Raw genomic sequence first — 24,165 nt, 5'->3', positions numbered from 1 at the left:
CAGCATGCTCTCCCATTCCAACATCAAATCTCTTCCTCTTTCTTCCAAACACCACTTGTTATCTACGCTTGGATGTCTCATGTACATTTCAAATTCAACAAGTTAAAGACTGAACTCAACATCTTTGCCACCTAACACTGCACGCAACCACCCAAATACATTCCTTCCACTTCTCCACCCCCTTTATCTCAGCACCAAGGCCAAGATGATACCACCATAAAGCCAGAAAACTGGCAGTCATTCTTGTCTCCAATTTTGCTTTGCCATCAGTCTTCCCAACATCTAATCAAAGTAATGTTGACTATTTTCTATATATGTCTAGAATCCAACCACTTTTTTTCATGGATTCCACTAACCCAGATCAACATTATTCTCTAACAGCTATAGTTTTTCAAAACCCACTCTGCCTGCCTCCACTTTTACCCTAACTCTAGTTCTTTTTCCAAACAGCAGAGTTAATTTTCTAATTGGCTTAAGATTCCTGTAAGACCTTCTTTGATCTGACCCTAGCCAAACTTTACTATATTTCTGTCAGTCTTGAATGTGTCACTGTCTGACCTAGTCTAGGACTTTGCAAATGTTATTCTCCCTGAGATACTTTCCTTATGCCTCTTAATCTGCTTAATTCTTGCTCAAATTTCAGATCTCAAATAAACATCACTTACTGTAGGCTCTATCTGATTTTCTAGAATAGTTATGTTTCTTACCTATACTGTCCCTGTCCTCAGGAATTTACAATCTAATGTAAACAATTTAGAGTGGTACTTACAATATATAAGAAGCAATCAAAAAAAAAAAAAAAAGCCTTTTTTTTCTACCTGGAAGACTAAAGTAACATCTGAATACAGTTTTTTAAATAAAGATTTTATTTATCTGAGAGACAGCATGGGAGGGGGCAGGTATGCAAAGGAAGAGGGAGAAGCAGACTACCAACTGAGCAGGGAGCCCAACAACATGGGGCTCGATCACCAGAGCTTGATCCCAGGACCCCAGGATCAAGACCTGAGCTGAAGGCAGACACCCAACCAACTGAGACACCCAGGTGCCCCTGAATACAGTTTTAAGAGTCTCATGCTCTACCAACTGAGCTAGCTGGGTGCCTCTGAATACAGTTTTAAAGGATTAAGAGAGATTTGGCAGAATAATGAAGATGCTACTTCCCCACTCCCCAAAACACACACACACACACAAGGGAAATATGGGAAGATAGTGTCTAAACAGACATATGAACATGTACATGTGCAAGGCTTTAAGGAGGAGAGAGGAAGGGAGATCAGAGACAAGTAATTATAATGGCATGAAGTTCAAGAATGTGAGAAACCCTTTAGTCCTTCCCAAGGATGGTCAGCAGACCATCTACTTCAGAATCAACACACATTTGTTAAAATATGCTGATTTCTAGGTCTTATATCAGATCTAATCAATCAGAATCTCTGGAGTAGGGGGTCCAGTAATATGTAATCGTAGCAATAGCCCAAGAGATGGTAAGTAAATCAGAGTTTCAGAATTGTAGCAGATAGTTTTTTTTAAACAAAGAAACTGGCCTTTGTCTTAAAAAGGGTCACTTAATAGTTTAATTTTTTAATGTAAATATAAAGAAAGCAAGAAGGTTTAGTGATCAGAATGTAGCAAAATATTTTGAGACTCAATAATAGATACCATATGGAATGCTGGGTGGCTCAATCGGTTAATTGTCTGCCTTTGGCTTAGGTCATGATCCCAGGGTCCTGGGATGGAGCCCAGTATCAGGCTCCCTGCTCCTCCCATTCCCTCTGCACCACCCCCCACACTTGTGTTCTCTCTTGCTTGTTCTGCTCGCTCTCAAATAAGTAAATAATCTTTAAAAAGAAAGAAAGAAAGAAAGAAAGAAAGAAAGAAAGAAAGAAAGAAAGAAAGAAAGAAAGAAAGAAAAGATCCCACAGTCTTGAGCTGCCTGGGTGGCTCAGTCAGTTCAGTGCCTAATCTTGATTTTAGCTCAGGTCATGATCTCAGGGTAATGAGATGGAGCCTGATGCAACAGTCTCCACACTGGGAATGGAACCTGGTTAGGATTCTCTCTCTCTCTCTCTCTCTCTGGGGGTGCATGGGTGGCTCAGGCATTTAAGCAGTTAAGCGTCTGCCTTTAGCTCAGGTCATGATCCCAGGCTCCCTGCTCAGTGAGGAGCCTGCTTCTCCCTTTCACTCTGCCTGCAGCTCCCACTGCTTGTGCTCTCTCTCAAATGAATGAATGAAAATCTTTAAAAAAAAAAAAAAAAAAAAAGATTCTCTCTCTCCCTCCCCCCTCCCCAACTGCACATGTGTGCTCTCTCTTTCAAAAAAAGAAAAAAGAAAATAATAGATACTACACACTAGATCCCTCCATTCCTGGTTACCAGGGAGGATTAATTGTCAAACAAAGACTCTGGGAGCGACACAATAGGACGCATTTTGCATTTTGGTAGTAGAAAAAAACCTGCCTTGTTCTTGGGGGATTCTCATCAAGAGACATTGGTTGCAGGCTCTACAGTGAGAGAATACCTGAACTTACCTGAGTACAACCTCTCTGTTACAACAGGGCCTTATATAAGAAGAGCTTGTGTTTTATGCCCGAAAAGACTAGGAATTAAAAGTGTATAGAGAGGAACACCCTGAGTCAACTGGAAAACCAAGAGAGTAAACTTGTCCATGGAATCATCCTCATTTGAAAGGACCTTACCAGCCTTCACCAAAAGCTGTCCCAGTGAAATTTTGCTATGTGGGGATAGGCAGCACCAGACTATGGAGGTACCTGATATCTGTACCATCTGTAATAGCCACCTGAGAGTCACCAAGATTCCTCCCTATTTAGAAGTGGAAATCAGATACACCTTCTGTTTGGAGTGAAAAAACACTTTGATGCTTTCAGACAATACAGAGGAAAGGGAAGTGTCTGTATTTCAGACATTATGGGAAAGGGTGCTATTGATCTTTCTATTAAGTACAGTATATAGGGACTTGGGTTGGTCATAATTTAAATTAGGGAAACAAGAGATGAACTGCATTTTCATTTAGAGTTTTGTAAAGCAGACCATACAAACTGCATAATGTAAACCATTTAGTACGAAGTCTGGATACTGCAATGAATCAATAAATGGTAGTCTTTTATTATTTTAGAAGGAGAGAGCTGTCATAAGGCTCACAGTTTAAATACTGGAGAGAATAATTACAAATAAGGAAATGGTGGGGGAAGATCTGAGTTTGTGGAAAACATCTGCTTTACACATGCTAAGTTTGAGGTAGAAGAAAGGCATTCAAATAGAAATGTTCATTTGCTTAAAAATGCACTTCCTACCACTTTTGCTAATTGAAATCTTACCTTCCTCTACCCTGTTTCACCTTCCAGCTTCCTTTCTGCCCCCACACCTTCTGCAATTATTCTCACCTTCTTCCATCCTGTAGCAATTTACATTTCTACCACTTTTATTATATTGTTCCATATCACAATTATTTTTCCCATATATGTCTTGTCAACCAGATTGTGAGTTTCTCAAGAGCAGAGAGAGATTAAAGCTAAGCAGACTGTCCCATAGGATTTTGCTGATGGTTCGTACTTTATAAATCTATCAGCAGCAATCAAGGAAAACACTCAGAGCTCTATGTGCCCTATCTAAAATCAGTTTAACTTCCATACCACCTGGGTGCCTGGGAGGTTCAGTCCTTAAGTGTCTGCCTTTAGCTCAGGTCATGGGGATCAGCCCGAAAAGGGCTCCCTGCTAAGCGGGAAGGCTGCTTCTCCCTCTCCCACTCCCCCTGCTTGTGTTCCCTTTCTGGCTGTCTCTCCATCAAATAAGTAAATATAATCTTAAACAACAACAACAACAACAGCGGGGGGGAGGGGGGACTTCCATACCACCATTTGCAAGAGAAACAGAAGGAACCCAGGATTCTGTGTGATCCCAGCAAGATTCTCCATCCTTCCCTTGCTCAACACTCATGTAGGTTCACTAATTGCCTTGAAACTTTCAAGACTAATCTCATAATATCCTTTATGCCCCACCTGTCCAAGGAGTCTAGAGCTCCTAGGTTATCCCTCAATGCCCAGACTCTAAATCCCTGTTATGTCTCTATGGGCAAAGAGACAAATTCACTATATGCCACAGCACTACTTATTCACCTTCCTTTCCCCACTTTATTTTTCTCCATTGCATTTACCACCACCTGACTATTTGTCTCTGTCTCAGCTCTTAAATATAAATTCCATGAGTGCAAAGATTTTTTTTTCCTGTTTTGTTCACTACTGTAACTCCAGAACTAAAAAGAGTACCTGGTTCATGGCAAAGCTCAATGGATATCTACAGAATAAATGGATACATATTTTTTAATTATTTCTATTACCATATAATGTGTTATTTGCCCCAGGGGTACAGGTCTGTGAATCATCAGGCTTACACATTTCACAGCACTCACCATAGCACAATCCTTCCCCAATGTCCATAACCTAGCCACCCTATCTCTACCCCTCAACCCCCAGTGACCCTCAGTCTGTTTCATGAGATTAAGAGTCTCTTATGGTTTGTCTCCCTCCCAATCCCATCTTGTTTCATTTTTTCCTTCCCTATCCTCCACAAACCCCCCGCCCTCTCAAATTCCTCATATCAGAAAGATCATATGATAACTGTCTTTCTCTGATTGACTTATTTTGCTCAGTATAATATCCTCTAGTTCCATCCACGAACTTGAGGATTTGCATTCGTTGCAAATGGCCAGTTTTCATTTCTTTTGATGGCTGCATAGTATTCCATTATACACACACACACACACCACATCTTCTTTATGCATTCATCTGGTGATGGACATCTAGGCTCTTTCCATAGTTTGGTTATTGTAGACATTGCTGCTATAAACATTTGGGTGCATGTGCCCCTTCAGATCACTACATTGGTATCTTTAGGGTAAATACCCAGTCGTGCGATTGCTGGGTCATAGGGTAGCTGTATTTTCAACCTTTTGAGGAACCTCCACACTGTCTTCCAGAGTGGCTGCACCAGCTTGCATTCCCACCAACAGTGTTGGGAGGAGCCCCTTTTTCCGCATCCTCGCCAACATCTGTCATTTCCTGACTTGTTAATTTTAGCCATTCTGACTGATGTGAGATGGCATCTCATTGTGGTTTTGATTTGTATTTCCCTGAGGACAAGTGATGTTGAGCACTTTTTCATGTGTCTGGATGTCTTCTTTGAAGAAATGTCTGTTCATGTCTTCTGCCCATTTCTTGATTGGAGTATTTGTTCTTTGGGTATTGAGTGTGGTAAGTTCTTTATAGATTTTGGATACTAGCCCTTTATCTGACATGTCATTTGCAAATATCTTCTCCCATTCTGTCAGTTGTCTTTTGGTTTTGTTGACTGTTTCCTTTGCTGTGCAAAAGCTTTTGATCTTGATAAAGTCCCAATAGTTCATTTTTGCCCTTGCTTCCCTTGCCTTTGGCGATGTTCCTAGGAAGAAGTTGCTGCAGCTGAGGTCGAAGAGGTTGCTGCCTGTGTTCTCCTCAAAGAGTTTGATGGATTCCTGTCTCACATTGAGGTCTTTCATCCATGTCGAATCTATTTTTGTGTGTGGTGTAAAGAAAGGGTCCAGTTTCATTTTTCTGCATGTGGCTGTCCAAGATGGATACATATTTTATTTGTTAATATGATATGTGCCTATAATATATCCCTAGCATATATTTGTGAACAAGAAAGGCATGGTCCCTATCCTCATGAAGCCTACAGTCTAGGGGAAAAGATGACATTAAACAAGTATTATATACTTTCACATAATTATGAGAAATGCTCTGAAGTATAGGATATATAATAGGGAGACCTCACCTAGAGAAATGGGAAGAGGGATTCCAAGTTAGATTCTGAGGAATTATATTTAAGTCAAGACTGAAGAATAGGTAGGAGTTAGGTGAGCAAAGAAGAGCAAAAGAAGATCTGAGACAAAAAGAATGCGCCAAGACCTTAAAAAGGAACATATAGTTGTTTGTTTAGCACATTTATTGAGAAAAAACTGGCACGCAATAAACTGTATTCATTTAAAGTGTACAACTGGTTATGGTTTGGCATGTATTAAGTTTGACATACGCATATGAAACTATCATCACCACCAAGATAAGGAACACATGCATCTCTATCTTGGCACATAATCTATATTTATTCAACTAATACTTATTAGTGTCTACCATGTCAGGCCCTAACTATACATGATCCCTGTTCTTTTGGTACTCAAAGTTCAATGGGTGTCTAGTTCAAAGAACTAAAAGAAAGCCAATGTGATAATGTCCGGGAGGTATGCAAAGGCCATATCTTGCAGGGCCTTGCAGACTATATTTTTAATCTTTATACAAAGAACAATGGGAAGGAAGCAGGCAGGGACTCGAGCCTTTCTGGACCTGAACAGGAAGAAGCCATTAGAAAGTTATCAGTGATGTGATCACATTTGTCTTTTCAGAAAGATCACACTGATAGAAAGGTGAAGAACAGATAATGGAAAAATCAAGCTTCTGAGGGAACCAGTTAGGCAAGTACAATAATCCTGGCAAGAGATGATGGTAATTTGGCTAAAAATAGTGGTAACAGAGAAGATAAGATTTAGAATGATTCAAGAAATATTTAGCAAACAGAACCATCAGGACTTACAGGTGGATTAGATATGATAGGTAAGGAAAATGGAGGAGTCACAGATGATTTCCACCCAAACAATTAGTTGTGATGTCATTACCAAGTGATGTCATTACCTGTTCTGGAGGAACAGGACTTTTGTAGAAAAGTTCAGTCTTAGATTCGGAGCTCAATCTTGGACATAGTGACTTTGAAGATCTAAAGAGATATGTAAAAGGAGATACCCAGGAGACACTTAATCCAAGGCTGGGTAGGATAGGAATAGACTGCAAAGGTGACTGAGAAAGGGCAAAAAAAAATTAAAAGCATCCAAATTGGAAGAGAAGAAATAAAACTACTAACACTATTCATAGGTGGCATGATCTTACACAGGGAAAATCCTATGGCATCTACACAGAAACTATTGAGAGATAATAACCAAGGTCAATAAGGTTATAAGATCAACATCCCAAAAATTAATTGTACTTACTGCATTTGCAATGAATAATCCAAAAAATAATTTTAAAAAAATCAAGACAAGAACCTTACCATTACCCTAGAAAATGTTCTCAAGCCTCCTATCAGCCAATACCCTCCATAGGCAACCAGTGTCCTGATTTTATTAAACTATTGATTAGTTTTGCCTGTTGTAGAACTTCCTATAATAAAATCAAACAAACATATACCCTTTTAAGTGAGGCTTTTTTTACTCAGCTTAATATTTTTAAGGTGTATTCATGTTGCTGCATGTATCATGTATTTTGTTTTGTTTTTTAAGATTTTATTTATTAGAGAGAGAGAGGAAGAGTGAGAGAGAGAGAAGGAGAGAGAGAGCACAAACAGGAAGTGCAGCAGGCAGAGGGAGAAGCAGCCTTCCTACCGAGCAAGAGATAGATGCAAAACAGAATCCCAGGACCCTGGGACCATGAACTGAGCCGAAGGCAGACGTTTAACCAACTGAGCCACGCAGGTGTCCCAGTTGTTTGCTCCTTTGTACCGCTGAGTAGTTGTCCATATATAAATATCAAGTTTATTTAGCCATTCTTCTGTTCATGTACAACTAGGCTGTTTCCATTTGAGGGTTATTACGACTGAAGTTGCTATAAACATTCCTGTACAAGGTTTTTTGTTGATACTGTTGAAATGTGCTTTCATTTATCTTAAGTAAATACTTGAATAGAATTTCTGGATCATAGCACAGATGAATGTGTAGACCTTTTCCCAAAACAGGTATAACATTTTATATTCCCAACAACAATGTATAAGACTTGGGATTGTTCCACATCCTTGCCAATATTTGGCTTTTTAATTTTAGCCATGCTGACAAGAATTCGGTAACATCTCACTGTGGTTTTAGTTTACATTTCACTGATGATTAATGATGTTGAGTGTTTTCTAATGTCTTCATTAGTCATTTGGGTTTTTTAAAAAGATTTTATTTATTTTATTTGCAAGAAAGAGTGAGAAAAAGAGAGGAGCATGAGCAGGGGCAGAGGGAGAGGGAGAGAATCTCAAGCAAACTAGGCACTGAACATGGAGCCAACTTGGGGCTTGATCTCACAAGGCTGTGATCACAGCCTGAGCTGAAACCAAGAGTCGGACACTTATTCACTGTGCCACCCAGGTGACCCTGTTCATTAGCCATTTGTATATAAACTTTCGTGATGTGTTTATTTACACCTTTTGCCCGTATCATGTTGGGTCTTATTATTATAGAGTTGTCTTGTTTGTCTTGTTATTATAGAGTCGCAAAAGTTCTTTATATATCTTAAATACCAATCTTTTGTCAAACATGTTTGGCAAATGTTATCTCCCAAGTGACAAGTATTTATTGACCGAACTGCTTACAGTTTTTAAGTAATGTGACAGAACTTTGAAATCCCTTTGAAATCAAATACGCTTGGGTTTAAATCCTGGCTCTATCGAACACTAGCTGTTGGAATGTGAATGAGGTATTTAATTTGGGGGGGGGCATTTTTTCCCATCTGTAAAATAGAGATAATACCTTTACAGGGTTGTTATGGTGATTTAGACAATGGGCTTGAATGTATCTGGCATATAAAAGGTTTTCGGGGTGCTGGGTGGCTCAGTCCTTAAGCATCTGCCTTTGGCTTAGGTCATGATTCCAGGGTCCTGGGATCGAGCCCTCCATCGGGCTCCCTACTCAGCAGGGAGACTGCTTCTCCCTCTCCTATTCTCCCTGCTTGTGTTCCCTCTCTCGCTGTGTCTCTCTGTCAAATAAATAAATAAATCCTTCAAAAAAATTAAAATCCTTTTCTGATTTAAGTTCTATGATAATATGGCAGTTGCTGCCTTAAAGAGCTGAGTGGCAATTTTTACACTGCAAAACCATAAAAATTTGAATTTTCACAACGGTAAAAATCATGGTAATAGTGGAAGACATAGAGAATATGGGCTTCTAGGAAAAGAATAATGTATTTTTCTTTTATTCGAGTTCAGTAACATATTCAAAATAAAACTTAATCTAAAAGTAGTTGAATCAAATGAAATTCCTGGAGGTGAAACTGTAAAGAAAAAGGTGAAAAATCAAATTGTGTTGTGCTAACAGTATCCGCTATACCACCACATGGAATATTTAAATGACATGGCATTGCAAATACAATTGTACTGACTCCTATCTATCCCAGTTAGTAGTATTTCATCTCTTATAAAAACAGGTTTAACCCAGGGGCACCTGGGTGACTTAGTCCATTAAACAGTGAACTCTTGGTTTGGGCTCAGGTCACGATCTCAGGTTCTGGGATCAAGCCACACATTGGGCTCGTGCTCAGCATGGAGTCCGCTGGAAATTATCTCCCTCTCTCTCTTTCCCACCTCCCTCTGCTCCTCTCTGCCCTCTCCCACTGTGCATGTATTCTCTTTCCCCCATCTCTCAAATAAATAAAATCTTTTAAAAAAATAGGTTTAACACAAAAGCATTTTTAGGAATAATTTCAACATGTCAATAATACTCTGAGTTATACTAATAACTTACTATAAATAAGTTAGTGCAAGTTAAAGTAATTACTAAAAATAAGACTTATTATATAGTGCAGAACTTGCTTTATTGTTTGCCGTTCCTATTTTATTGGTTGTTATAAAAATTTCAGGTTGTGGATCCAAGTTTTGTCCCCAAAATTTAATAGTCAAGTTAGTTAATTCTTCAAATATCACTTCTTTCATTTGTAAAATAATAATCATATTATGTAGCTTATATCATTGCTATCATTGCCAATTTTAAATATAGTAAGTCATCAGTAAATATTAGTTATTACTGTTGTTGCTAAAGTATGCTAATCAAGCTTAAGTTTCTGTGACTAGTCTGGGCTTCACATCTTCCAAATTAGAGAGGTACTGAGAAATGATTATGATTCATTTCCTAAACTGACTGGAAACACTGACAGGTTTTATATTTTGCATTCTTCAGATCTCGGCTTAAATGACACTTTCTGGGGCGCCTGGGTGGCTCAGTCAGTTAAGCGGCTGCCTTCAGCTCGGGTCATGATCCCAGGGTCCTGAGATCAAGCCCCACATCGGGCTCTCTGCTCAGCGGTGTGCCTGTTTTCTCCCTCTCCTCTCTGCCTACTTGTGTTCTGTCAAATAAATAAGTAAAATCTTAAATAAATAAATAAATGACACTTTCTTGGAGCGATTTAACTCCAAAGCAGACCCCTTATTTAAATTTTCATTTCTAATATGGTAAATATTGATAGAAATTACCCACATGAGCAAATGTTCTTGTGGGAGTCCTCAGTAATTTTTAACAGTGTAAAGGGGTCATGAGACCAAAATGTTTGAGACTGATACAATGAATTGTTTAGAAGATGTGTATTCTCGGGGCGCCTGGGTGGCTCAGCGGGTTAAAGCCTCTGCCTTCAGCTCGGGTCATGATCTCAGGGTCCTGGGATCGAGCCCCGCATGGGGCTCTCTGCTCAGCGGGGAGCCTGCTTCTTCCCCCCTCTTTCTACCTGCCCTCTCTGCGTACGTGTGATCTCTCTCTATCAAACAAATAAATAAAATATTAAAAAAAAAAAGATGTGTATTCTCATTCAGAGTGTAACATTGCCTGTCAAACTAATTTATATTTCCTTTTTAGCTAGATTTGAGTAGTAATTAGGAATTGTACACATTCACTTTTCTCTATTGTCATACTTACAGTAAGGCTACAAAGGCTAATTACAATTTCAGGGTTTGGATTTTTTACGTTTTGGGGTTTTTTTTGTTTTGTTTTGTTTTTTTACTATGAACTAGAGTTGCACAACTCAATGTTGTATGCACTAGTCATCTTGTGCCTATAGGAACCTGTAAGTGACAATTAAATTTTATGGTAATATGATTGCTAATAAATACAGTTTGCTTGTAAGACATAAACCTTTCCAAACAGTAAATCCACAATAGTCCATGAAAGGGAAAATACAGGGAAGCACTGCACTGAAATTGACTTCAATTCATCTCTTCTTCTAGCCCTAATGCCACTGCCTTAGGTTAGCCCCTCCTTTTCTCTCACATTTTCTGTTACATTCTGTGCCATTCTGTGTTCATTCATTATTCTTACCAACCCAATCTCCCTCCACACTGAGATGAGAATAATCTATTTCAAAATCAAATCTGGCCATGTCAATTGCCCCCCCCCCCTTTTTTAAGATTTTATTTATTTCTTTGACAGAGAGAGACACAGTGAGAGAGAGAACACAAGCAGAGGGAGTAGGAGAGGGAGAAGCAGGCTTCCCACTGAGCAGGGAGCCTGATGTGGGGCTTGATCCCAGGACCCTGGAATCATGACCTAAGCCAAAGGTAGACGCTTAATGACTAAGCCACCCAGGTGCCCCCCAATTACCCTTATTTTAAAAAGCTACTATGGCTTCCCAGCTCTCTATAGCAGAAGCCATAAATTGATGGGCTGAATAAAGATGTAAGGTTTTTCCCCCATACACAAGTGTTTTGAGCACAGGAAGATTTCACGCTAAAAATATAGATACCTGGTTTCACTTCAAAAAAATTAGAAAATTTAGCAACACTGGGCCCAAATCTGCACATAGCAAAACTCAGCTGGAGCAGGAGAGAGGATACCTAGGTAGGACAGCACATATATGATCTGAGATTTCCCAGAGTTTACCAGAGTCCTTACCCAGTCCAATTCACTCATTTACCTTAGCTGCTTGGTTCCCCATGAACAACTGAATTTGCACAACCTGCTTTACAGGAGAAAGCCCAAGTGCTTAGAAAGACAGACCCTCGATCATCACAAGTTAAATTTCCACTTTCAACTCTCATCTCTCTATGCTTTGCCTTCACACACATGCTCATCATTTCTCAAACATCATGTTATTTTACACATCCTTTTACACTTGCAAGCTGTACATCTAGTTCCTTCTGGTTGGAATGTTCTTCTTACATTCACTTCCCCACCCCACCAGCATCTGAAGAATTTCTCTACATCTCCTTCAAATCCAACCGTACAAGTAAGTAGGAAAACATATAAATGAGAGCAGTTAGCACAGAGCCTAGCATATAGTAACTTTCAATGTCCTAACAACAACTGGAAAAAGTAGATATTATGGCCTCATACTAGAGAAAAGAATGTTGTCACCTAAAGGAATTAGTTAGTCAAAACCAAGGAACTAGTAAGTGACACAAACAGTTGGAATATGAGCCCTAATCTTATCACCAGGCTACACTGTCTTTTTTTATTTGACTCTAATGACACAGAACTGCCAGATTCTTTCCTCATATATTTTGTGTAACTTTTCTCATCAGGTACCTCCAACTGTTTCCTACCATCAACAAATTCAAGTCATTCTCTTTTTATATCCCTACTGCCTATCACAGTTCAGCCCACATTACAAGCTTAATATACAGTTTCAACTAATTCAACTCCTATTACTGAATGAATAAATGAATGAGAAAAGTTCTACTGTACTGATAATCCATATTAAATGATAGGAGCTGAATAAGCATTTCCCACAACACAAATCTTTTTATTTTTTTAAAGATTTTATTTATTTATTTGACAGAGATCACAAGTAGGCAGAGAGGCAGGCAGAGAGAGAAGAGGAAGCAGGCTCCCCACTGAGCAGAGAGCCCCATGTGGGGCTGGATCCCAGGACCCTGAGATCATGACCTGAGCCAAAGGCAGAGGCTTCACCCACTGAGCCACCCAGGCGCCCCCACAACACAAATCTAAATGCACAGTACGTAGTGAATAAAAAAAACTTAACAAAACCTGTAATACATAAAAGCACTAGAAATTTTTAAATCTTCCCAAAGATAACATTATCCCTCTAAAATGATGAAATACTAAAACTCAGCAATATCTATGTGTATGTGTATGTAAACTATTTATTTCATTTTAAACAAATGATCTAAAACAACGCAAAGGTTGTACATACTATTACGAGCCTATTTAGATAAAATTATATGCATATATTTCTGTGCCTGTATACTGATAAGGCTGTCTGGAAAAATGTTCAGATGATATTTAACTTTTCCTCTGAACTTTGATATACTGTTGTAATTAATTAGTATGTAATTTTTAAAATAAAACCAAGCTGTTTAAACTACTTTAAAAAATAATTCTTTTTGAATCCTCAACAATAATGGAATTAATCATAATCCCTCCCACCTCATTCAGAAACACAGTGAATCACATTTGGGAAGTAAATATTGAAGTCCTAAGAATAGGCAGCTACATAAATTAGAAGACAGTTTTAATTTTAGAAATGCATCTTATTGGGGCACCTGGGTGGCTCAGTGGGTTAAAGCCTCTGCCTTCGGCTCGGGTCATGATCCCAGGGTCCTGGGATCGAGCCCCACATCGGGCTCTCTGCTCAGCAGAAAGTCTGCTTTCTCCTCTCTCTCTCTGCCTGCCTCTCTGCCTACTTGTAATCTCTGCCTGTCAAATAAATAAATAAAATCTTAAAAAAAAAAAAAAAAGAAATGCATCTTATACACTCAAACAAAGGACATGAAATAACTTATGATTGGAAAGGGGTGCCTGGGTGGCTCAGTGGGTTAAGTCTCTGCCTTCAGCTCAGGTCATGATCTCAGGGTCCTGGGATCGAGCCCTGCATTGGGCTCTCTGCTCAGCAAGGAGCCTGCCTCCCCCTCTCTCTCTGCCTGCCTCTCTGCCTACTTGTGATCTCTGTCAAATAAATAAATATTTTTTTTTAAAAAATGATTAGAGAACTACCAATATTTAGCATAGTATCAAATTTACATTATTTCACATGATTATTAAAAAGTAATTTAACTTACAACATAGTAATCTGGGGTTTTTTTAGAAATCACTCATTCGTCGTATCTACTCTAAATGTAATTTTTTGGGGAAAAAAACACTTAACAGTGTAGTGTAGAACTAAGAAATTACAACACGGGCGCCTGGGTGGCTCAGTGGGTTAAGCCGCTGCCTTCGGCTCAGTCATGATCTCAGGGTCCTGGGATCGAGTCCCACATCGGGCTCTCTGCTCAGCAAGAAGCCTGCTTCCCTCTCTCTCTCTCTCTCTGCCTGCCTCTCCGTCTACTTGTGATCTCTCTCTGTCAAATAAATAAATAAAATCTTTAAAAAAAAAAGAAATTACAATACAAGGATTTATTCAATTAACCGTTACATCATTTACTGAAAAATTCTGCCAATGGAACACAACTACTCCATGTTGGCTTCCAGAATGTCCCATGTTCCCACATATACATTTTCAATTCCCTATAATCAAGCTTTGTTAAAAAAAATTTTTTTAATAAAATGCCAAATACCGTCCTCTGTTGCTTTTTCAACAAGCTCCAGGATTATACCACAGCAACTAAGACTCAAAAATTAATTTTATGTTGGGGCGCCTGGGTGGCTCAGTCGGTTAAGCATCTGCCTCCAGCTCAGGTCACGATCCCAGGGTTCTGGGATCATGCCCCGCATCGGGATCCCTGCTTAGTGAGGAGTCTGCTTCTCCTTCTGCCTCTCCTCCTGGCTTGTAAAAATCCCTTTAAAAAAACAATTTTATTTTTTGTTGAAAAAATTAATGTGTGGTATTTCTTTGTTCTAAGGGTAGAAAGTCAATTGAATTTGAATTGTCTACAATAACATGTATCTCACAAAGATTAACTTAAAATGGATATCATCTCTCAAACCAAAATCCACTGAGCAGTTTCACAGCCTATCAGAAGTGTGAAAGCCTCTCTTGCTGCAGCTCTGCTGACTGCTACACTTCTTACGGAAATAGTTTAGTCTGTTCTCATAAGATAGAAGGATATTTCATATTATTATTATTCCATAACCCCAAAAGAATCACAAACACATGAAAGTATAATTAAAAGGATATAAAGCATGATCTAAGGGGCTTTGTGAGAATGAACATTAACCAATACTATATCTAGAAAAAAGCTGAGGGAATACTGTATGGAGCATTACATCACTGTAACCAATTTTCGGTTATTAAGAGTAATTCAACAAATACACTTCAAAAGTTATTTAACCTCCTGGCGAGCAATTATTTTAGCAAAATCTCACACAATTATTTGGAAATCCAATGGTATCTATAACCTTTTTATAAAGGCAAAAGGTATTAGAGATTTAAATGAAGCTATTAAAAAAAATAAATAAATGAAGCTATTCAAGTAACAGTTTACCTTTTCCACTCACACGCTGCTTTAAAGAATCATAAATTTTACTATACCAATTTTTCAGCCTAAAGATTCTTCTAAAATCCTCCCAATCCATAATATCCAAAATTCAGAAGGAAACCAAATCATATTGTAAGAATGCTCATAGGTGTGGACTCAGATATAATGTTCAAAAAATAAAAAAAAAAAAGAAAAAGAAAGAAAAGATGATCCATTCAATGACTGAGCCAAATGTAGCTCAAATGGTTGTGACGCTGGACCAACAGGATCCTGTTCAGGTTCTGCTCATATACTTTGTTTTGACCATATTTGTTGACAGATATTAAGAGTTGTATTTTCCTTCCCCCAAATTAATCTGCTCAAAAAAAGAAGATAAAATCCCGTTGAAATAAATAGCATATATGTTGGCACATATAGGCACATAGGGAACAGAATATAACTGAAGAAGTGAGTGCCAAATTAGTACTCCAAATACACTTTTAGAGCAGTGAGCTAAAAACAAAATATATTATTAAAAAATGAAATATTTTACTATTCAGAAAACTGAAAAAAATGCTAATGTACAGTTCTGCAGCAAGCTCACCACATATGATCTTAGAAAATTCACTATTTATATCAGTACAGAACTGTATATTTTAACAAGCACCTTCAGGTACATTATCTCCTACAGCTGAACTCTGGAGGAAACTATCCTCCCGTAAAAGGAGCTACAAAAACTGCTGCACATTTTTTTCTCCCACAATGTGACCTTATAATTTTCCTAGAATCACAGGGTTTGGAACAGTTAGCAAATGAGCCACATATTTAGATTACAACCGCCATCCAAATCATTCTTAAAGTTAGTTTTACAGGGGCGCCTGTTTGGCTCAGTTGGTTAAGCACCTGCCTTCGGCTCAGGTCATGATCCTGGGATCGAGCCCCCCCCATCAGGCTCCCTGTTCTGCAGGAAGCCTGCTTCTCCCTCTCCCACTCACCCTACTTGTGTTCCCTCTCTCACTGTCTCTCTCTCTCTCTCTCTCTGTCAAATAAATAAAATCTTTTTTTAAAAAAGTTAGTTTTATAAACCACTCCTCGGTAAAACTTCCAAATGTTCTGCCTCTTTTCATCCTCTGTAAAAACCTACTGCTTTCTAACAAATTCTGTAACACAAGAAAGACTGAGAATATTTAAATTGCTATGGGTAAATCATAAAGACAAATAAAGATAAAGTGAATAAAATCAATAACATATTCTCCATTTATGAAGTTACCTGTTTGACTGTTCTATCTATACTACAAGTGAGTTATTTCCTTCTATTAAAATTATAACCATCCAATTTATATGAATACATAATAGGTCTGTGATTATATGAATTTAATATATTGGGCTCAATAGTAGAGATACGGTTCTAGTACACCACCACCTAGTTTTTTTTAAAAGGTCTGCACATTAAATATGTGATATAATACAGAAGGCAAGATTGTGTGTTATTAAAGGTAATAAAGATTTGTCATGCATTATATAAAAATCTATGCCTGGGGCGCCTGGGTGGCTCAGTGGGTTAAGCCGCTGCCTTCGGCTCAGGTCATGATCTCAGGGTCCTGGGATCGAGTCCCACATCGGGCTCTCTGCTCAGCAAGAAGCCTGCTTCCCTCTCTCTCTCTGCCTGCCTCTCCGTCTACTTGTGATCTACTTGTGATCTTTCTCTGTCAAATAAATAAATAAAATCTTTAAAAAAAAAAATCTATGCCTGAATTTTCTTGTTTATGGACAGCAAAGGAAACATAATTTCAATATATACTGTCTTCATTTAACTGACTTTTTCCCCCTTCTCAATCACTCTTTGAATTTAAACTGCTTGTTTTATTTTTCACTATATATATAATTGAATATAGCATAATGATTAAGATCTTAAACCCAGGCATCAGATTGCCTGGGTTCTAACCTCAGCTCCACCACTTAACCAGTTATGGGAACGTTCATGAGCTGCTTATGCTGGTATTATATCCTCATCTGTAAAATTGGGATCATACCAGTACATACCTCAGAAGATTGTTTTAAGAGTTAAATTAAGGGGCACCTGGCTGGCACAGTTGGTCAAGCATCTGACTCTTGATTTTGGCTCAAGTCATGATCGCGGGGTCATAAGATCAAGCACCACATGGGCTCTACACACTGGTCCTGGAGCCTACTTAAGATTCTCTCTCTGCCCCCCCACCCCCGATGTGGTCCCTGCATGCATTCTCTCTCTTAAAAAAAAAAAAGAGTTAACTCAAAACATCTTAAAGACCTAGCACAGTGCTAGTACACAGTAAATGTTCACTGTGTATTAGCTATCAATATTGTTGTTATTGCCACTGTTATGCAAAAAAGTGAGATTACATTAAATGCCAATATTCACAAAACTAAAAAATTAGAAGACTGGGGTACCTGGGTGGCTCAGTCATGTGCCTGACTATTTCGTCTCAGGTCATAATCTCAGGGTCGTGAGACTGAACCCCTTGTTGGGCTTCATGCTGGGTGTGGAGCCTGTTTAGGATTATCTCTATCCCCCTCCCTCAGCCCCTCCTCCCCGCTCACACTTGTGCTCTCTATCTAGAGAGGGGAAAATAGATACATATGTAAGTTAGAAGACTATAAATTCATACATCCAGGAAAGACACAAAAACTTAAAATTTAGGGGCGCCTGGGTGGCTCAGTCAGTTAAGCGCCTGCCTTTGGCTCAGGTCATGATCCCAGAGTCCTGAGATCAAGCCCCACATCGTGCTCTCTACTCAGTGGGGAGCCTGCTTCTCCCTCTCCCTCTGCCATTCCCCCTGCTTATGCTTGTACGCTCTCTCTGCCAAATAAACAAATAAAATCTTTTAAAAATTTAGCTTATAATTTGAATAAGAAATAACCAACTATTACTTAAAATGAATGATGAGTTCATACTGTTGACAATTTAACCTTTAAAATGAACATGAGCTCTCTGGGCTCAGACCTAGTTTGCACCCACACGGCTAAATGCACCAAGAAGGTCGGAATCGTGGGCAAATACAGGACCCATTATGGTGCCTCCCTCAGAAAGATGGTGAAGAAGATTGAGATAAGCCAGCACGCCAAGTACACTTGCTCCTTCTGTGGCAAAACCAAGATGAAAAGACGAGCTGTGGGGATCTGGCATTGTGGCTCCTGCATGAAAACCATCGCTGGTGGCACCTGGACCTACAACACCACTTCTGCTGTCACAGTAAAGTCTGCCATCAGAAGACTGAAGGAGTTGAAAGACCAGTAGAAGCACCACCATTTGAAACATTGCTAGCCTATAATAAATGGGTTAATTTATGTAATAAATAAATAAATAAAAATAAAAATAAAATGAACATGAAATGAAACTAAAACATTAAAGAGTAATTCTTTTTCAAATAACTTTGGAGATTTGAATTATAAGCTAAGAAACAAAAAAATATTCTTTTTTTTTTAATTGAATCAACTATAGTTGACACACAATGTTACATTCATTTCAGGTGTACAACACAGTAATTTGATTAAGTCTATACATCACGCTATGCTTAGCACAAGCATATCTGCCATCTGTCCCCATACAACATTACTGCAATACCTCTGACTATATTCCTCATGCTGTATTTTTTATCTCCATGACTACAAAAATATTCTCTTGAGCAGCTCAAAGTAAATAGATAATGGAAAAGCACTTACTATTAAATAAAATTCATACAAGATTAATTATCATATTTCTTTTTATTTTGAAACAATCTCACACTTGCATAAAAGTTGCAAGTACATTTCAAATAATTCTTTGGAGGGAGGAACATTTTTTTTCCCAGCTTTATTAAAGTATGATTGACAAATAAAAATTCTATATATTTAAGCTGCATAAAATGTGATTTTTTAAGATGTACAATATGATTTAATATATATATACATTGTGAAATGCTTGCCATTATCAAGTTGATTAATATATTCATCACATCATATTATTAGCATTTGTGTACATGTATATGAGGGGTAAGAACACTTAAGACCATTCCAGACTTCAAGCTCTATTACAAAGCTGTCATCATCAAGACAGTATGGTACTGGCACAAAAATAGACACATAGATCAATGGAACAGAATAGAAAGCCCAGAAATAGACCCTCAACTCTATGGCCAACTAATCTTCAACAAAGCAGGAAAGAATGTCCAATGGAAAAAAGACAATCTCTTCAACAAATAGCGCTGGGAAAATTGGACAGCCACATGCAGAAAAATGAAACTGGACCCTTTCCTTACACCACACATGAAAATTAGATTCGAAATGGATGAAGGACCTCATTGTGAGAGAGGAATCCATCAAACTCTTTGAGGAGAACACAGGCAGCAACCTCTTCGACCTCAGTTGCAGCAACTTCTTCCTAGGAACATCGTCAAAGGCAAGGGAAGCAAAGGCAAAAATGAACTATTGGGACTTCATCAAGATCAAAAGCTTTGCACAGCAAAGGAAACAGTCAACAAAACCAAAAGACAACTGACAGAATGGGAGAAGATATTTGCAAACGACATATCAGATAAAGGGCTAGTATCCAAAATCTATAAAGAACTTACCACACTCAACACCCAAAGAACAAATACTCCAATCAAGAAATGGGCAGAAGACATGAACAGACATTTCTGCAAAGACATTCAGATGGCCAAAAGGCACATGAAAAAGTGCTCCAGATCACTCGGCCTCAGGGAAATACAAATCAAAACTATAATGAGATACCACCTCACCCAGTCAGACTGGCTAAAACTAACAAGTCAGGGAATGACCGATGCTGGCGAGGATGTGGAGAAAGGGGAACCCTCCTACACTGTTGGTGGGAATGCAAGCTAGTGCAGCCACTCTGGAAAACAGTATGGATGTTCCTCAAAATGTTGAAAATACAGCTACCCTACAACCCAGCAATCGCACTACTGTATATTTACCCTAAAGATAAAAATGTAGTGATCCAAAGGGGGCCGTGTACCCGAATGTTTATAGCAGTAACATCCACACTAGCCAAACTAGCCAAAGAACTTAGATGTCCATCAACAGATGAATGGATAAAGAAGATGTGGTATATATATATACAATAGAATACTATGCAGCCATCAAAAGAAATGAAATCTTGCCATTTGCAACAATGTGGATGGAACTAGAGGGTGTTATGCTCAGCGAAATAAGTCAGAGAAAGACAATTATCATATGATCTCTCTGATATGAGGAATTTGAGAGGCAGGGTGGGGGGTCTGGGGGGTAGGGAGGGAAAAAATGAAACAAGATGGGATCAGGAGGGAACAAACCATAAGAGACTCCTAATCTCATGAAACAGACTGAGGGTTGCTGGGGGGTGGGGAGTAGGGATAGGGTGGCTGGGTGATGGACATTGGGGAGGGATTATGCTATGGTGAGTGCTGTGAAATGTGTAAGCCTAATGATTCACAGACCTGTACCCCTGGGGCAAATAACACATTATATGTTAATTTTTTTTTAAAAAGAAGCATTTCCAAGTTCACTGAAAAGCAAGAAATCTCCCTTAGTCCAATGCATTCTATGGAACTAACAATACTGAGTTTTGTGACCTGCAAAAATAAGGACTACACGTTCCAGATTGGAAAGAAAAAAAAATGATCTCTACTGACAGAACTAATGAGTTCAACAAGGTTGGTACAAGATCTATTATATAAAAATCAATTACATTTAAACACACTAGCAATGAATAACCTAGAAATGAAATCAAGAAAACAATTCCACTGGGGCGCCTGGGTAGTTCAGTCAGTTAAGCGTCTGCCTTTCACTCAGGTCATGATCCTGGGATCCTGGGATTGAGCTCCACATGGGGCTTCCCTGCCCAGTAGGGAGCCCACTTGTCCTTCTCCCTCTGCCTTCCCCTACCCCCGCTCATGTGCTCTCTCTCTCTCAAGTAAATAAAAAATATTTTTAAAAAATAATTCCATTTAGGGAGGGGGGTTGGGAGAGGGGGGTGGGGTTATGGATATTGGGGAGGGTATGTGCTATGGTGAGTGCTATGAAGTGTGTAAACCTGGCGATTCACAGACCTGTACCCCTGGGGATAAAAATATATGTTTATAAAAAATAAAATTAAAAAAAATTCCATTTATAATAGCATAAAAAAGAATAAAACACTTAGGAATAAATTCAACCAAGAAAGTATGGGATTTGTACTGTTCTGAGTATAAAATATTTTTAAAGAAGTTAAAGAGGACCCAAGTAAATGGGAAAAGATCCAATGTTCATGAATCAGAAGACCGACACTGTTAAAATGGTATGGTAGACAGAATAATGCCCTCCACTCTAATATGTCCATGTCCACATCCTAATCCCCAGAATCTGGTAAAAGGGACTATGCAGATATGATTAAATTAAGGTTCTTAAAATGTGCAGATCATCCAGGTGTCTGGGTGGCTCAGTTGGTTAAGCATCTGCCTTCAGCTAAGGTCATGATCCGAGTGTCCCGGATCAAGCCCCGAACAGGGCTCCTTGCTCAGCGGAGAGCCTGCTTCTCACCCTCCCCCTGCTCTTGTGTATGCAGGTACTTGCTCTCTCTCTCTCTTTCTCCCTCTCTTTCCCCCTCCCTCCCTTCCTCTCAAATAAATAAATAAAATCTTTTTTTTTTTTAATGTGCAGATTATCTGAGTGGGCCCAATGTAATCACAGAGTCCTTATAATAGGGAGGTAAGAGGCTTAAAGTCAGAGGCAGAAGTGTGACAATGGAAGCAGAGGTTGCAGTGATATGCTATGAAAATGGAGGAAAGAGCCATGAGCCAAGGAATGTAGGTGGCTTTTAGAAGCTGGAAAAAGCCATGGAAAGTGATTTCCCCCTAGAGCCTCCAGATGGGACACAACTCTGCTAACATCTTTTTTCTTTTAATTGAAGTATAATTAACATACAATGTTATATTAGTTTCAGGTATACAACATATTAATTCAACAATTCTATACATTACTCAAAGTTCACTACACTAAGTACAGTCACTGTCTGTCACCGTATAATATTATTACAATATTACTATGTTCCCTATGCTATAATTTTCATCTCCATGATTTATTTATTTATTTTTTTAAAATTTTTAAAGATTTTATTTATTTATTTGACAGAGATCACAAGTAGACAGAGAGGCAGGCAGAGAGAGAAAGAGGAAGGAAGCAGGCTCCCTGCTAAGCAGAGAGCGCCCAGTGTGGGGCTCGATCCCAGGACTCTGGGATCATGACCTGAGCTGAAGGCAGAGGCTTTAACCCACTGAACCACCCAGGTGCCCCTGTTCTCTGTATTTAAGAATCTGTTTGGTATGTTGTTTGTTTTGTTTTTTAGATTCTACATATAAGTGAAATCATTTGGTATTTTTCTTTGACTTATTTCACGTAACATAACATCCTCTAGGTCGTCCATGTTGCAAAAGGCAAGATTGCATTTTTTATGGATGAATAATATTCTATTGTATATATTTACTACATTTTTTTATCCATTTATCCATCAATGGACACTTGATCAACAACTTGAATTTTGCCCAACAAGACAAATTTCATATTTCTAACTTCCAGAACTATAAAATATTAAAACTGTGTTGCCTTAAGCCACTAAGTTTGTGATATTTGTTAAGCAGCAACAAACAACTAATACAAATGACAATACCACTTACACAAATATATCTACAGATTCAACGCAATCCCTATCAAAATCCCAGCTTTTTTTTTTTTTTTTTTTGCAAAAATTGACAAGCTAATCCTAATATTCATATGAAAACTTAAGGGAACCAGAACAGTAGAAACAATCTTGAAAAACAAGAACAACAGTAACCAAAACAATATGGTATTACATAAAAATAGACCAACGGAACTGAATCGAGAAGCCAGAAATAAACCCACGCATATATGGTCAACTAATATTTGAGAAGGGAGCCAAACATATTCAATGAGAAAGGACAGTCTCTTTAATAATGGTGTTAGGAAAACTGGATATACACATGCAAAAGAAAAACTGGACGCCTATCTTATACCACTTACAAAAATTAACTCAAAATGAATTAAAGAAATTACACATAAGACCCAAAACCATAAAATTCCTAGAGGAAAATACAGGGAGGGTCACCTGGGTAGTTCAGTCAGTTAAGCATCTGACTCTTGATCTCGGCTTGGGTCATGAGTTCAAGCCCCACAATGGGCTCCACACTAGGCATAGAGCCTACTTTAAAAAGAAAAAAAAATTATTTATTTATTTATTTATGGAAAAAGCTCTTTGACATAGTTCTTGGCATGATCTTTTGGATACCAAAAATACAAATACAAAAGCAAAAATAATGGGGCGCCTGGGTGGCTCAGTGGGTTAAGCCGCTGCCTTCGGCTCAGGTCATGATCCCAGGTCCTGGGTTCAAGCCCCACATCGGGCTTTCTGCTCAGCAGGGAGCCTGCTTCCTCCTCTCTCTCTGACTGCCTCTCTGCCTACTTGTGATTTCTCTCTGTCAAATAAATAAATAAAATCTTAAAAAAAAAAAAAAAAGCAAAAATAAGTAAACTAAAATGCTCTGCACAGCAAAAGAAAATCAACAAAATGAAAAGGCAACCTATAGAATAGCACAGAATATTTGCAAACTATATATCAGATAAGCTGTTAATATCCAAAATATATAAGGAACTCATACAATTGAATAGCAGAAAAACAAACAATCCAGTTTTTAAAAAATGGGGAGAGGAAATGAACAGACATTTTTCCAATGAAGACATACAAATGACCAGCAAGTACATGAAAGGAGCTCAACTTCATCAGGGAAATGTAAATCAAAATCACCATGAGATATCATCTCACATCTGTTAGAATGGCTATTATCAAGGAGTGCCTGGGTGGCTCAGTCAGTTAAGTGGCTGCCTTCAGCTCAGGTCATGATCTTAGGGTCCTGGGATCGAGCCCTACATCAAGCTCCTTGCTCGGCTCTTGGTAGAGGGAGAAGCAAAG

General features: G+C 38.6%; 2 protein-coding genes across 3 annotated transcripts in view; one reads left to right on the top strand and one right to left on the bottom strand.

The window, feature by feature from the left end:
• The window catches only part of ZSWIM5 (zinc finger SWIM-type containing 5), a 224,171-nt gene that overhangs the window by 177,973 nt on the left and 22,033 nt on the right, over positions 1–24,165 (bottom strand). The gene's annotated exons all lie outside the window — the stretch shown is intronic.
• On the top strand, positions 18,136–18,520 carry LOC125097156 (60S ribosomal protein L37a-like). Its single transcript, XM_047724657.1, has one exon. It carries the CDS (start codon positions 18,145–18,147, stop codon positions 18,463–18,465), a length of 321 nt encoding a protein of 106 aa, XP_047580613.1. The 5' UTR covers positions 18,136–18,144; the 3' UTR covers positions 18,466–18,520.

Source organism: Lutra lutra, chromosome 4 (assembly GCF_902655055.1).
Source record: "Lutra lutra chromosome 4, mLutLut1.2, whole genome shotgun sequence".
Lineage (NCBI taxonomy): Eukaryota > Metazoa > Chordata > Mammalia > Carnivora > Mustelidae > Lutra > Lutra lutra.
This window is presented reverse-complemented; position numbering and strand designations above follow the sequence as displayed.